We start from the raw sequence: 13,302 nt of genomic DNA on the forward strand, positions 1-13,302 counted from the left end.
CTCCTTGTGAATCTGGTCATTATTTACCCTTAAGAACTGGATAGTTTTCAAATGATTTGAAAGCAAAACTGAGAAAATACGTAGCACCAGCTCTGGCACATAATAGATGTTACACTTTCCCCAAATTTAAGCAAGCTCCCAGAATAGTGCAGGGGAGTAATAGAACATTATTTGGTCAGCATGAGATGGGAGTTTTATTGGACCATGGGATTTGGGGCAGGTGTAGGTGCTGGGCGCTGGGCCAAGGTGGCACGGGCCATGCTCAGGGCACCCTCTCGGGTACGGTGCCCACCAATGAAGCCGCTGGCATGGACAAAGATGCAGCCAGGAATTCCACTGATCTGGTCCAGGGCCTCATCCCGAAGACCCCTCCATGGCTCTAGCAGGGGCAACCTACGAGTGAGCAGAAAAGGGAGTTGGTGGGGGCAAATGGAGGTCGTGAGGAACTGGGAGAGGGGGAGCAGAGGCCTAGGTTAGTGGCTGCCTCCTCTGATGGGGCTGAAACATGCCTGAAGGGCTGCAGGGTGGACCCCTAGGCCCTCACCTGCTCTGGAACGAATGGGGCTCCTTAGGCACACACTGCACCCGCCACTGTCCAGCCTGGTCTGTGTAGATAACAAAGGCGATGGTCCCTGCAGGGGACAGCCCCAACTCCAGCTGATAGAGGTGCTCCTTCCAGGGGCAGCCACCCTTTTCCAGTTCTATTATCTCCCCGCTTGGGTCCACCTGCAAAGGAAGTGGAGCTGGCACAGACGGCTCAGGGTAGAAGCATGAGCCCCAACAGGCCAGCAGCCTGCCAGCACGCACTCTCTAGGGCCGCAGTGCCTCTTCCCAGGTCCATACCTGGAACCTCTTGGCCAGGGCCTCTTCCACCAGGGTCCGCGCTGGCAGCCAGCTGTTCTGGTAGAAATCTAGTCTCTGCAGGAACTCCTCTCGAACCAGGTCCATTGCACGCTTGAACCCAGCCTGGGAATGAGAACCATGGTGCTGGCCCGAACTAACTCTGCTAGGGCTCAAGAGGCCAAGCCCGCTTACTTCCTCCCCTGATTTTCACACACCTCAGTCTCTTTTCCCCAGGCCCTCCTTACCTCAGTGTCTTGGTTGGGCTGGTTCCAGGTGGGATTAAGCCGAGCAACCCTGGCACTCAGCGTGGTGGTCAGCAGGTACCGAGGCTCTCCCTCCTCCCACTGGGAAATCCCATTATCCACCGCATCTACTTCCTCCACGAAGTTTTCATACATCTAAGGCAGCAGTAGAAGAAAGGCTCTGGAGGGCACTATTTGCATAAAGCTTTATAGATCTCAGAATGTACGCATATACAGTCTTTCATCTTCACAAGGATCCTGCAAGAATCTCCCAACATTACTTGGACGATGAGAGGGGTAATTGCAGAGTTCAGCAACTTCCTGAAAGGCAGAGAGCATACAGCACTAGGGCTGAATTCAGATCACCTGATTTCTGATCCAGTGCTTACTCTGCTGCTGCTAAGTCGATTCAGTCGTGTCCGACTCTGTGTGACCCCATAGACGGCAGCCCACCAGGCTCCTCCGTCCCTGGGATTCTCCAGGCAAGAACACTGGAGTGGGTTGCCATTTCCTTCTCCAATGCATGAAAGTGAAAAGTGAAAGTGAAGTCGTTCAGTCGTGCCTGACTCTTAGCGACCCCATGGACTGCAGCCTACCAGGCTCCTCCGTCCATGGGATTTTCCAGGCAAGAGTACTGGAGTGGGGTGCCATTGCCTTCTCCAGTGCTCACTCTACTACAGCTCAAAGCCCGAGCCAAGGCCAGCATGTGTGGGGAGGGGGCTGCTGTGTTCTGAACAAGGAAAGTCTTGAGTTCCATGATGGGCTCTGTGGGGTGGATCCTCATGGCTGAGGGCAGGTAAATCTCCAGCTGATCCACTTAATGAGCTACAGGAGGGTCTGATCAAGCACACCCATCAAGTGGGAGAAGATAAGTACTAGACATCAAGGGCTGGAATGTGGTCCCAGGGCAGCCCATGATGTACCACATGGCATCTCCTGAGCCTCAAGAAATGGTAGGATGCCTCAAGAATCTGGGGGCAGAAAAGGACATGGGGTATCAGTATTTAATGCAAAACTGCCTTACAAAATAGGTCTACATTTAAACACATCTGTGGTATATAGAAAAAGTGCTACTCAGGGAGAGGTGGAAAAGAAACTCCTCTCTGCCCAGCACCAACTGGTCTGAACCCCCAACCCGAGGCTCCGTTAAAACTTGGGTGCAATTTTAATATCCCAAACATACAAACAGTCCACCAGGACTTCCCTGGTGGTCCAATGACTAAGATTCTGTACTTACAATACAAAGGGCCCAGGTTCAATCCCTGGTCAGGGAACTAAGATCCCATGTGCCACAGCCAAATAAATAAATAATGAATATTTTTTAAAAAAAACAGCTCATATAACCTAACATCAAAACCAAACAACCCAACTGAAAAATAGGCAGAACTGGATATTTTCCCAGAGAAGATCTACAGATGGCCAAAAGGCCATCAATATTACTGATTATCAGAGAAATGCAAATTAAACCACAACTGAGATATTACATCACACTTGTCAGAATGGCTATCATCAAAAATACCACAAGGAACACATGTTGCTGAGGATGTGGAGAAAAGGGAGCCCTTGTACACTGTTGGTGGGAATGGAGATTGGTGCAGCCACTGTGGGAAACAGTATGGAAGTTCCTCAAGAAGTTAAAAATAGAACTATCATATGACCCAGCAATTCTGGGTATTTATCTGAAACAAACAAAAATCCTAATTCTAAAAGAGATATGCACCTCAATGTTCACAGCAGCATCATGTGCAACAGTCAAGGTGTGAAAGCAACCTAAGTGTCCATCAACAGATGAGTGGAGTGTACAACAGGATATGACTTAGCCATAAAATGAAAAAAATAATGAAAATTTGCCATTTCCAACAACATGGATGGACTCTAACAAACTCACAGACCTAACAAATGAGTGGCTACCAAAGGGAAGAGGGAAGAGAGGAGGAGCAAGATGGGGTTGGGTTAAGAGGTACAAGCTGCTGCTGCTGCTAAGTCGCTTCAGTCGTGTCTGTGTGTGACCCCATAGACAGCCCACCAGGCTCCCCCGTCCCTGGGATTTTCCAGGCAAGAACTCTGGAGTGGGTTGCCATTTCCTTCTCCGATGCATGAAAGTGAAAAGTGAAAGTGAAGTCACTCAGTCGTCTCCGACTCTTAGCGACCCCATGGACTGCAGCCCACCAGGCTCCTCCGTCCATGGGATTTTCCAGGCAAGAGTACTGCAGTGGGGTGGAGGTACAAACTACTATATGTAAAATAAATCATCGTATCCCTGGTGATCCAGTGGCTAAGACTCCAAGCTCCCAATGCAGGGGGTCTGGGTTTGATCCCTGGTTGGGGAACTAGATCCCACATGCCACAGTTAAGACCCAGCATAGCCAAAAAAATTAAATAAACATTAAAAAAGAGAACATGCTTAAAATAAACAAGCTACAAGAAAATACTTTATAGCACATGGAATATAGCCAATATTCTATCATAACTCTAAGCAGAGTATAATCTTCAAAAATTGTGAATCACTATGTAGTACACCAGAAACATAATAAAACCTTGAGTATAATTTAGTTCAGTTGCTTAGAAACCCCTCAGCAGTAGAAGGGAAAATTGACCCAGGCAGTCTAAAACCTATTCCAGAAGCTCCAATTTAAACACTCACATTTATTCACCTCTTTTGGATCACACTAATGCTGTGTCATAGAGGAGACAGACAAGCCGAGACAGAGAACTGAACTCGACAGCCCATCTGCAAAAAATAGAGTTGACTGCATCTGAAGTTTGTCTTGTGAACTTCACAGGAGCAGGGTCAAGTAGCTGACCTCAGAATCATGGATCCAAGTGCATGCCAGGGCCACTAGCCCTTGTTGCTTCCCCAACCACAGCCACCTGAACTGCCTGCAGGGGGCGCTGGTGGAACCTGAAGAGGTTTTCATAATCAAACCCCAGTTTCCCAACTCACTGTGCCTTTGAAAACAGCAGTGCCTGAGATATGCTGCCCTCCACCTTCAGGGCAGCCAGCACCTTAGTCACATGCTGCCAAACGTAAGCAGCCTGGTCTACTTCCAAGTTGTTGAACAATTGTTTTTTGTGTGTGTCAGGGCATGCTTTACAGTTTTCAAAGCCCTTCCCCATACATTACCTCATCCATGTCTCACAACCACCCGAGAATGGAGGCAGGAGAGATTACCCATCCCCCAGTGAGGAGATGGGCTTGACTAAGCCAGAGGGCAGTGGGCCAGCACGGGTCAGAAACCCTGACCTGAAAGTGGTCGTGAGTGTCGCTCTAGCCCACGGGGTGGAGATGCACGGGGGGGCATCTCTGTCCTTGGGTCCCCACCTTGTCATACAGGGTGCCCACCATGCCGTCCTCTTCGCTAGTGCCCAGCAACTGGGCCAGCAGCTTGTGCCCGAAGTGCAGATAGATGAGTCCCGCACTGCTCAGCTTGGTCTGCCATGGCTTCCCAGGGGACAGGGAGCTCATGGTCTCTGTGAAAGACCTGAGGAGCACAGGGAGGTGGGGCTAACGCCAACCGCCCCGGCTCAGCCACTGCATGCGCACGTGCAGGCACAGCGCGGTGGGGAGGCTGGGGAACACCGAGGGAACTGGGAGAAAGCCTGGCTGGGGAGGCTTTGGCTTGTCCTCAGGGGTTAACACAGACTTGAGTCTGGAGTCCCCATGCATCCGTTGGGCTTCCCTGGTGGCTCAGATGTCATCTGACAAGGATTAACTCGGTGCTTACAACATGCCCAGACTTTGTTGTAAACATTAGAGATGAAAAAAACTAAGATTCTGTCCCTGCCTTCAAGTTTATCTTCCTAAGGCAGATGTACAGGGACACATGGACACACCTGGCCACACACCGCCCCCTGTGCACACTCACATGAGCAACCAAAGGAATGCTCCAGCCGGTTATAAACAAGGAAATGGCTCAGGAGAACCTTCAGGTCATTCTTGGAAGATGAATTAGTGGGTGTGTGGCAGACACATAAAGGGGGAAGGAGAAAAGGCATTCCAAGTAGAGGGAACATGTATAATGCCTAAGAGAAAGGTATCCATGGAACCGCAAGAAAGCAGCTTGGGATGGGGAATAAGAGGCAGAAGATAAAGCAGGAGCTGGACCAGGGCAGGCCTTGAATGCTACACTTCAGAGTCTGAAGTTTATCTGTAGGTAAAGAGGAGCCACTGAGAGACTTTAAGCCAGAGCATGTCAGAAAGAGCACTGTGCCAGCCAGCATGGGGAAGCGATCCAAGATCACCTGCAATGATCCGGGTGAGTGAGGAAGGCAGGGGCTTGAACAGCCTTGGGACAGAGGGTACGGAAATGGTATGATAGTTCTTAGAACAGTAGAAACCACAGTAAATACCAGTCCATCAGAATCACAAAGGAAGCTCATTTTTTCATTCTAATGATTTTTATTATTAAATATTAAGTAAACACAAAAATACCTATAAAATACTCATAAGGTATAAAGACTAATAACAATAATGTCCCAGAAAAGATTCAGGAAGAAGCAAAACTAAATAAATAGTTGATGCAAACAGATAAGACGTATGTGCTAAACTGTACACAAGAGCATGCAAGGCCATGATGAGCACAAAATTCAGGATGCTGCTTACTCCTGGGGAGGCGGGGATGGGATGCGGAAGAGGCACAGGTACAGGTGCTAAGATCATGGTAATGGTCTACTTCTTCGGCTGGGAGATCGGTTCATGGGTGTTCATTCTATGTTTTATATACCAGAAATATTAAATATATTGTTTTACATGTCAAATATGGCACACTTTTTAAAAAAGTATATAAAATCATCAGAAAAAAAGAAGCACTCAATTATGTCAAGTGCCACAAAGAAGTCAGTTAAGTGAGAGGGTTAAGGTGACAGGTCAGTCAGTTAACCCTCAACCAGCAACCTGAGCCTGGCATTGAGGTCACTGGTGCCCTTTCCACCAGCATTTCCGGTAGAGGGACTGGAAAAGACCTGGCTGAATGAATGATAGGATGGATAAAAGGAATGAACTCAAAGAAATGTGGAGCCAGGGTCAGCTCTTCTTTTCAAGAATGCCTGAGAAGTGAGGGTGAGATTAGGTCATACACACCGGGAGCATTCCCTCTCCACATCACTAATGAAAAGTAATATGTATACTTACATAAAAAAGACAAAGATAGGGAGGAAAGGAGAGAGAGAGAAAGAGAAAAACAGACTTAAAACCTCCTCATGATACCCCAGAGAATAACCACTTTAAACAGCGTGGTGTATGTGAGGGAGTGGGTCATGGGTTTTTTTTCAGTCCCTTGTTTTCAAGATGGGAGATGTGTAAACAGAGTTTCTTTCTTCAGGTAAGAAGTAGAAACACCAATATACAGATTCCCAGAGCAGGAAGTGATACATTGGAAAACAGAAGGGTTTCCTGAATTGGAAAGAGGGAGTTGATTCAGGAGTGAGAAACTGAGGAAGTACACGCAGGAAAAGCTCAATTTCTTTTGAAAGAAAAGAGACAGGATCACTCACAGAGAAAGTTTGATGAGGTAGGGGCTTGAGGAGAGGGAAAAAGATTGGAGAGGTACTTGGGATTCTGGCCTATCCGTGGACAAGAACGATTTCCCAGGGGTAGAGTGTCAATGACATAGAAGACAACACACAGCTGAACTATCACCACCTACCACAATCACGTGGGTCAGCAGTCTGAGGTAGGGTAGCAAGGGCACAAGAACGGATTAATCCCTGCTGGGGTATTCAGTGAGGTAAGGATAAGGCTGGTGGGAGAAAAGCCTGACTGAGCCAAAGAAGGAAGTGAGTCGGTAAGGGCCCCGGGGTGACCAAGGGAGGCCACGGCAGATGCGAGGGCTCAGGGAAGCACAAAGCCAACTAGATGGGTGCAGAGTAGGTGGCGCACTGGAAGCATGGGAGACAGTAGTCCCATGGGACTCAAGGACGAGGCGGTTCCCTTCGCTGACAAGAACCACGGCAGTGGCCTGGGGCACTGAGAAAATTAAAGAAATGGTAGTGAGTACTCACCTCTGGTGATGGTCATATCGGTGTCTCTGAGGGTCGTATTCGCCACCCACGTCTACCACGATGTCACAAGCAGCCAGTTTCTCGGGGTCTCGGGTCCGCACAATCTCTGCCTCCTGCAGGGGACACAGGAGGTGAGGGGGTTGCCTGGGTCACACAGGTAGGGGATTAAGGTTGGGCTTCCAAGGAGCAGAGGAGGGGAGAGGGGTGCTCGGACGGGACACCCTTAGGAGGACGCGGTCCACCCCGGAGATTTGGCGGCAGCCTCCGGGTCAGTTTGCGCGGCCTGTACCTACCCGGTACTCCGGTAGGAGGCGCAGCAAAGCGCACGCCAGCGCCTCATCGCAGTGGAAGGTGCCATTGTGCGTCCCGATTCGGGGCGGGGCCATGAGGTGGCTGCGGGGTCGTTTGGAAGGTGCAACGGGCTCCAGGCTGAGCTTGAGATGCGGGCTCCGGAGAGGTAGCGGCGGCAACAGGACACGCAGGAAACCGCGCAGGAAGCGGTGGCCCATACAGCTTTCTCCACGGGAAGTCAATAAGGGAGCCGACCCGGAAGGGGAAACGCCTGCGCAGCCCCACTTCCGGTTGCCAGTTGTTCCTATGGCAACGGGCCGCGCAGAGAGGGCTTGCCGCCCAGCATTGAATTTTTTTATTATTGCTTTTATTTTACCCAGGGCTGGACCACTGCTTTGCCACCTGGTGCCCAAAGTTGCATTAAAAACAATGCTGAGAGGTCATACCTTGAAGCTTTATGATGGCATTTTCCGTCTTCTCAAATTTCTATACCACAGTTTTTAATTTTTAATATAAATTTATTTTAATTGGAGGCTAATTACTTTACAATATTGTATTGGTTTTGCCACACATCAACATGAATCCGCCACGGGTGTACACGTATTCCCCATCCTGAATCCCCCTCCCACCTCCCTCTCCCCTCCCCATACCATCCCTTTGGGTCATCCCAGTGCACCAGTCCGGAGCATCCTGTATCACCAGCATTGAATTTTGACTCCAGTTTCTCGCAGATTCCCAAGTGGAGCCCCCAAGATGAGCACTGCATCACTCCTGCTTATCAGGTTCCAGGCAGGGGCACACCCTCTCACCACCACCCTCCCACCTCCTCACCTAATGCAAGAAAAGACCACCACTCTGCCCAGCTGGCTCATTTATTAGCATTAAACACAGACCCTCTTCTTTCCCCATTCCAGGAAACCACGTCCACAAAGTCCCAGGCCCCAGAAGCAGGCACCCTCTGCCCCATTTCTGAAACAAGCTCTCAGGCCTTGGCGGTAGCCTGAGCTGCTCCCAGGGTTGTGAGCTGCTGAATCTTCTGGCTCATCATCTCCATGACAGCTGTGGAATAAAAGAAGAGTCAGACCCTGGGCAGGAGCTAAAGGGGAGAACCCAGAGTTAAGGAAAATTGACAGGCAGACTACTACAGTTAATTAACTTTCAACACAGAGATTCACTGTAGAGGGCAAACACAACACCAATTTAGAATCTCAATTGTCAATAATATGAGATGTGAAAGTCGATCAGTCGTGTCTGACTCTTGGCGACCCCATGGACGGAGGATCGGCTCCTCTGTCCACGGGGATTTTCCAGGCAAGAATATTGGAGTAGGTTGCCATTTCCTTCCCCAAGGGCTCTTTCCAACCCAGGGATCGAACCCAGGTCTCCCGTATTGCAGGTGGATTCTTTACTGTCTGAGCCACCAGGAAAGCTCATATGAGAACCACTGGGATATAAAAAGGAACAAAATACAGTGTCAAATGAGTCACATATACCCAGAATATAATAATGTGGAAAAGATGTTTGCTTTTAGAACAGTGGTTCTTAATCCTGACTGTATATCACACAGGGAGCTTTAAAAACAAACAAACAAACACTGTTCTCTGGAATCTCACCCTACTGATTCACAGTTGATCCTTGAACAATACCTGTTTGAACTGTGTGGGTCCACTTACATGTTTTTTTCCCCCAGTACTAAATACTATAGTACGACATGATCTACAATTGGTTGAATCTGCAAACTTGAAACCGAAGATACAGAGGGGTAGACTATAAATTATATGCAGATTTTCTTCCACTTCACCAAGGTTTGGTACTCCTAACTCCCACATTGTTCAAGGGTCAACTGTAGTTGGTTTGGAGTCGCCCAGGTTTTCAAAAAACTATCTGCGTGATTCTAATACGCAGCCAGGGCTATAACTGCCAGTAGTTGGCTGCTGCTGCTGCTGCTGCTAAGTCGCTTCAGTTGTGTCCGACTCTGTGCGACCCCATAGACAGCAGCCTATTAGGCTCCTCTGTCCCTGGGATTCTCCAGGCAAGAATACTGGAGTGGGTTGCCATTTCCTTCTCCAATGCATGAAAGTAAATAGTGAAAGTGAAGTCACTCAGTCATGTCTGACTCTTAGCGACCCCATGGACTGCAGCCTACCAGGCTCCGTCCATGGATTTTCCAGGCGAGAGTACTGGAGTGGGGTGCCATTGCCTTCTCTGAGTAGTTGGCTAGTTATGGCTATATTTCTTTGCTGTGTTCATTTACATGCACCTGCTCCCTCATTCCATCCCCAATAAATAGGAACTCAAACACAAAAACACATGATTTCCTTTCTCTAAATTTCTCAAGCACCAAAGGCAGTGGGTATGTTAGACACAGAATCTAAGGAGTAATGCATCAAGATACCAAACAAAAAACCACGGTTTTAATCCAGCAAAGGGGATACTCCCTCCCATGGTTCACACTGCAATCCATGTCTGTTATTATGGAGGCAGAAAGGGTCTGAAGAGGTGTCCAAGGCAAGCTTACCCTGTTTCATGGCGTGCTTCTCCTGCAGAGCTGGCTGGATTTTTTCCATTTGCTTGGTAAGGAAGTCTATCTTCCTCTTGAAGAAGTCCTTGGCATCCTCAGCTGTCTGCAAGGTCAGAGTGAATGAGAGGTAACCCATTCTGTACGCCAGCTCTCCCCCTCAGAGATGCATTCTTATGTTCCCTTCCACTCACCTTCTCTACGTAGTAACCAGTTCCCACATCGATAAGCACATGTTCCACATCATGTAGCTTCCCGGGGACATACATCTGAGAGGCAAGGATTAAGGGAAAACTAGCCCAGTATGAGTCATGATTCCCTGTCAGCTAGTTCAGCTTGACCTACCAACACCCTCCTTTTCTAAAAAGGAGGCAGGAATTCCCTGGAGGTCCAGTCACTAGGAGTTACTGCTTTCACTGCTGGGGCTTGGGTTCAATCCCTGGTAGGGGAACTAAGATCCCACAAGCCATGGGATGGAGTCAAAAAAAATAAACAAACAAACAAAAATTTAAAAGGAATAAGCTACAAGGCACATCTGAAGGCCTACAAACTCCACATGAGGAGAGACAGGGAAGCTGGTTCTTTATGGAGAAAAATCACATGTGCTGATCTTGTTCTGATCCCATCTGCCATCCTGCAAGCAGTTCTTAGAATTCTTACCATTATTCCTTCCAGAAAGACTAGATATTAGAGCAATTAGAATGATAGATCATTAGAATGACAGAACAGGATAATTTTTTCCTGCTGCTGTTAAGTAACAGAGTGAAAAGCCAGCCTCACTTTCTCTTTAACACTCCCAGACATGAATTAGCTAATTCCTGATGGATTTAATGTTGATTATTTAAGTAATCCCTGCTACACTGCTATTCCTGTGTTTCCTTTTCAGCCTGTCCACTCTCAGGTAGTTTATGGGTGCCCTATTGCCATAACTTGCTCACTCAAGTAAAACATTCAACAGCTAAGACATAATCCAGGTTTCTTAGTAACAATAGTTAGGAATAAGAGCCATAATTAAACTGAAATTGAGGATTAATAAACAGAACCAACCCCTTTGTTTCCAAATCCTCTATTCTTCTATTGCTTATGTTTTCTAAGTTACAGTAAAAACGTAAACCACCAGTTCTACCCCCCTACTAGGTTATATCCTCAGAGCAAAGGGAAATAATCACACCTCAATTCTAAATACATACATCTGGGTGCTCACCAAGCATTAATTAGTTCCTGGCCTTAGGTTAGACAGCAGAGCTAAGCTTGTGTTAATAGCGGTCTCAGAACCATCTAGGCACTCTGGAATAATCAATATCTCCCGCCCTTTTTTTGAAGGTTGTTAGGTGTCAGGGAGAAAACGAGAGGGCAGGGAAGAGGCTCCTGAGGAAAGGATACAGAACTCGTCAGTGGGACAAGTAATTCTTTCCCTGTGAAAGCAATTAAGACAAACATGTGGGGAAGGTTGGCAGCTCCAACTTTAAAAGGGAGTTTCAAAACGGCACGGCGCCCGAAAACTATACGAAAAGGACGAACAGGGGCAACAGGAGCAGAAAAATATCCTGGACATTTCAACTCTAGATAAGCAACATGCAAAGGGCTCCTGCAGCGACAATACGTAATGGACTGCTCTCTCGTCTCAGGTAAGAAAACTGGATTAGGAGGCGGGAAGAGAGAAGCCGGCTCGCCGCATCTCCCAGGTTCCCTTCGCACGCCTACCCCGTACCCTCGTTGTTTTTCTTCAGCACGTTCAGACAGTCCTTGGCTTCCACATACTTGGTCTGAACCACCTTGAGCTGGGCAATGGACGTGGACAAGAACTCCACTTCCTACAGAGAACAGGAATGAGGGTCAGGGTTGGGGCTCGCGGGAGAAGCGGGCACCGCCAGACAAGGGGCGGGTCCTGGGACGGGGTGGGGATTTCGCCTGGGAAGGGAATTCTCCCCAAGAGGGGAGGAATGGGGGGCAAGGAAGTGCGGGCTGCGGGGGGAGGAAAGTGAGACGGGAAAGGGGTGCTTTCGGAGCCTGTTCCCACCTGGTCCAGTTGGTTCTTGAGCATTTCTAGCTGCGGCAGATTCAGCTCGGTGATGTTAACTGACTGCGCCATGTTGGGAAGGAGGGCTTATGAAGCGGAAACCCTCCGGGAGAGCAACGCTCTAGCCGTCTTCTGCGTATCTCGATGGCTACGCCTGGAGGCCTCGCAGCGCTAGACATCTCTATGGTCCTTCAACCCGGAAGAGAGGGAAACTCGCGGCTGGGCGTGGGGTGCGGAATCTTCGGCGTGACTCCCCTTGGAATAGAAAGGGCTGCGGCGTTTTCTTTTCACAAAATGTCCCAAACCTCGCATAATCAAGTTCTAACAAACAGGATCCTTATGCTCAAGAAACTTCATCTTACTCAGGCCTTGGGACTTCCCTGGTGGTCCAGTGGTTAAGAATCCGCCTGCCAATGCAAGGGAAACGGTTCCATCCCTGGTGCGGAAAGATCCTACATGCCAAGGATCAACAAAGCCCCTTGTGCAGCAATTGCAGAGCACCGCCCCCGCAAGGGGCAGCTACTGAAGCTTGGGCGCCTAGAGCCTGTGCTCGGCAACAGAGAAGCCACCGAAATAAGCTCCCACTCCCTGCCACTAGAGAAAACCCGCACATCAACGAAGACCCAGCACAGACGCACAGATACACTATAACCACAGCCGGTGGTATAAGCCTGGTGACAACAGGCAGGGAAGAAGCCTGGGAAGTTCAAGGAGCAAGGGACAGGGGGGACAGTAGTGTTATGAAAGGGATGTTTCGCGCAGATGAAGCAGAGTCTGGCGGTTGAGAGAACAGGAAGGAGGCACATTATCACTCGGAGTACAGCAGTAGCTTTATTAATCAACACAGTGTTTTACCATGTGCTAGAAGTGAAGGATACATGAGTGTAAGATATATAGTTCTGAGCTTAACAATCTAGTTGGGGAGAGGAAAACCATACGTAAGTTGCAAAACTTCCCAATGTGTATGTGAGTGTGTACATGTGTGTGTGTTGTTCAGTCGCGTCCAACTCTTTGTGATCCCATGGACTGTAGCCGCTAGACTCCTCCAGGCAAGAATACTGGAGTGGGTTGCCATTTCCTTCTCTGGGGGAATCTTACAGACCCAGGGATTGAATCCAGGTCTCCTGCATTGCAGGCAGATTCTTTACCATCTGAGCTACAAAAACTCTCCAGAACCTGCCGCTAAAGTGTCATGGCACTGACAAGTGTTAATAGCTGAATGTGGGGGAAGGACAATATCCACTTTGGAGGGGGCAGGGCAACCGAGGCAGTAAAGCTAATGTCATTCCGAGGATACCAGAGGCAGTAAGTCAAGATAGCTATGAGTGTACCTGGCCAAGACATTCTCAATGGATCTATATCTATGTTTCCTCGGGGCTTTGTCCCCA

The 13,302-nt window shown here is 48.7% G+C and overlaps 2 protein-coding genes across 2 annotated transcripts; both read right to left on the bottom strand.

Moving 5' to 3' along the window:
* Positions 1-176: 176 nt before the first annotated feature.
* MYG1 (MYG1 exonuclease) lies at positions 177-7,594 on the bottom strand. Its single transcript, NM_001035038.1, is given in 7 exon segments — positions 177-393; positions 545-726; positions 844-966; positions 1,089-1,241; positions 4,408-4,567; positions 7,086-7,198; positions 7,379-7,594. Coding segments are annotated over 7 exon segments (1,146 nt in total). The 3' UTR covers positions 177-194.
* A 284-nt stretch (positions 7,595-7,878) lies between these two features.
* On the bottom strand, positions 7,879-11,991 carry PFDN5 (prefoldin subunit 5). The gene is given in 6 exon segments (NM_174732.2): positions 7,879-8,435; positions 9,895-10,000; positions 10,089-10,163; positions 11,278-11,309; positions 11,606-11,708; positions 11,915-11,991. Coding segments are annotated over 6 exon segments (465 nt in total). The 5' UTR covers positions 11,987-11,991; the 3' UTR covers positions 7,879-8,358.
* Positions 11,992-13,302: the final 1,311 nt, after the last annotated feature.

The sequence above is a fragment of the Bos taurus genome, chromosome 5, assembly GCF_002263795.3.
Source record: "Bos taurus isolate L1 Dominette 01449 registration number 42190680 breed Hereford chromosome 5, ARS-UCD2.0, whole genome shotgun sequence".
Taxonomy (NCBI): Eukaryota; Metazoa; Chordata; class Mammalia; order Artiodactyla; family Bovidae; genus Bos; species Bos taurus.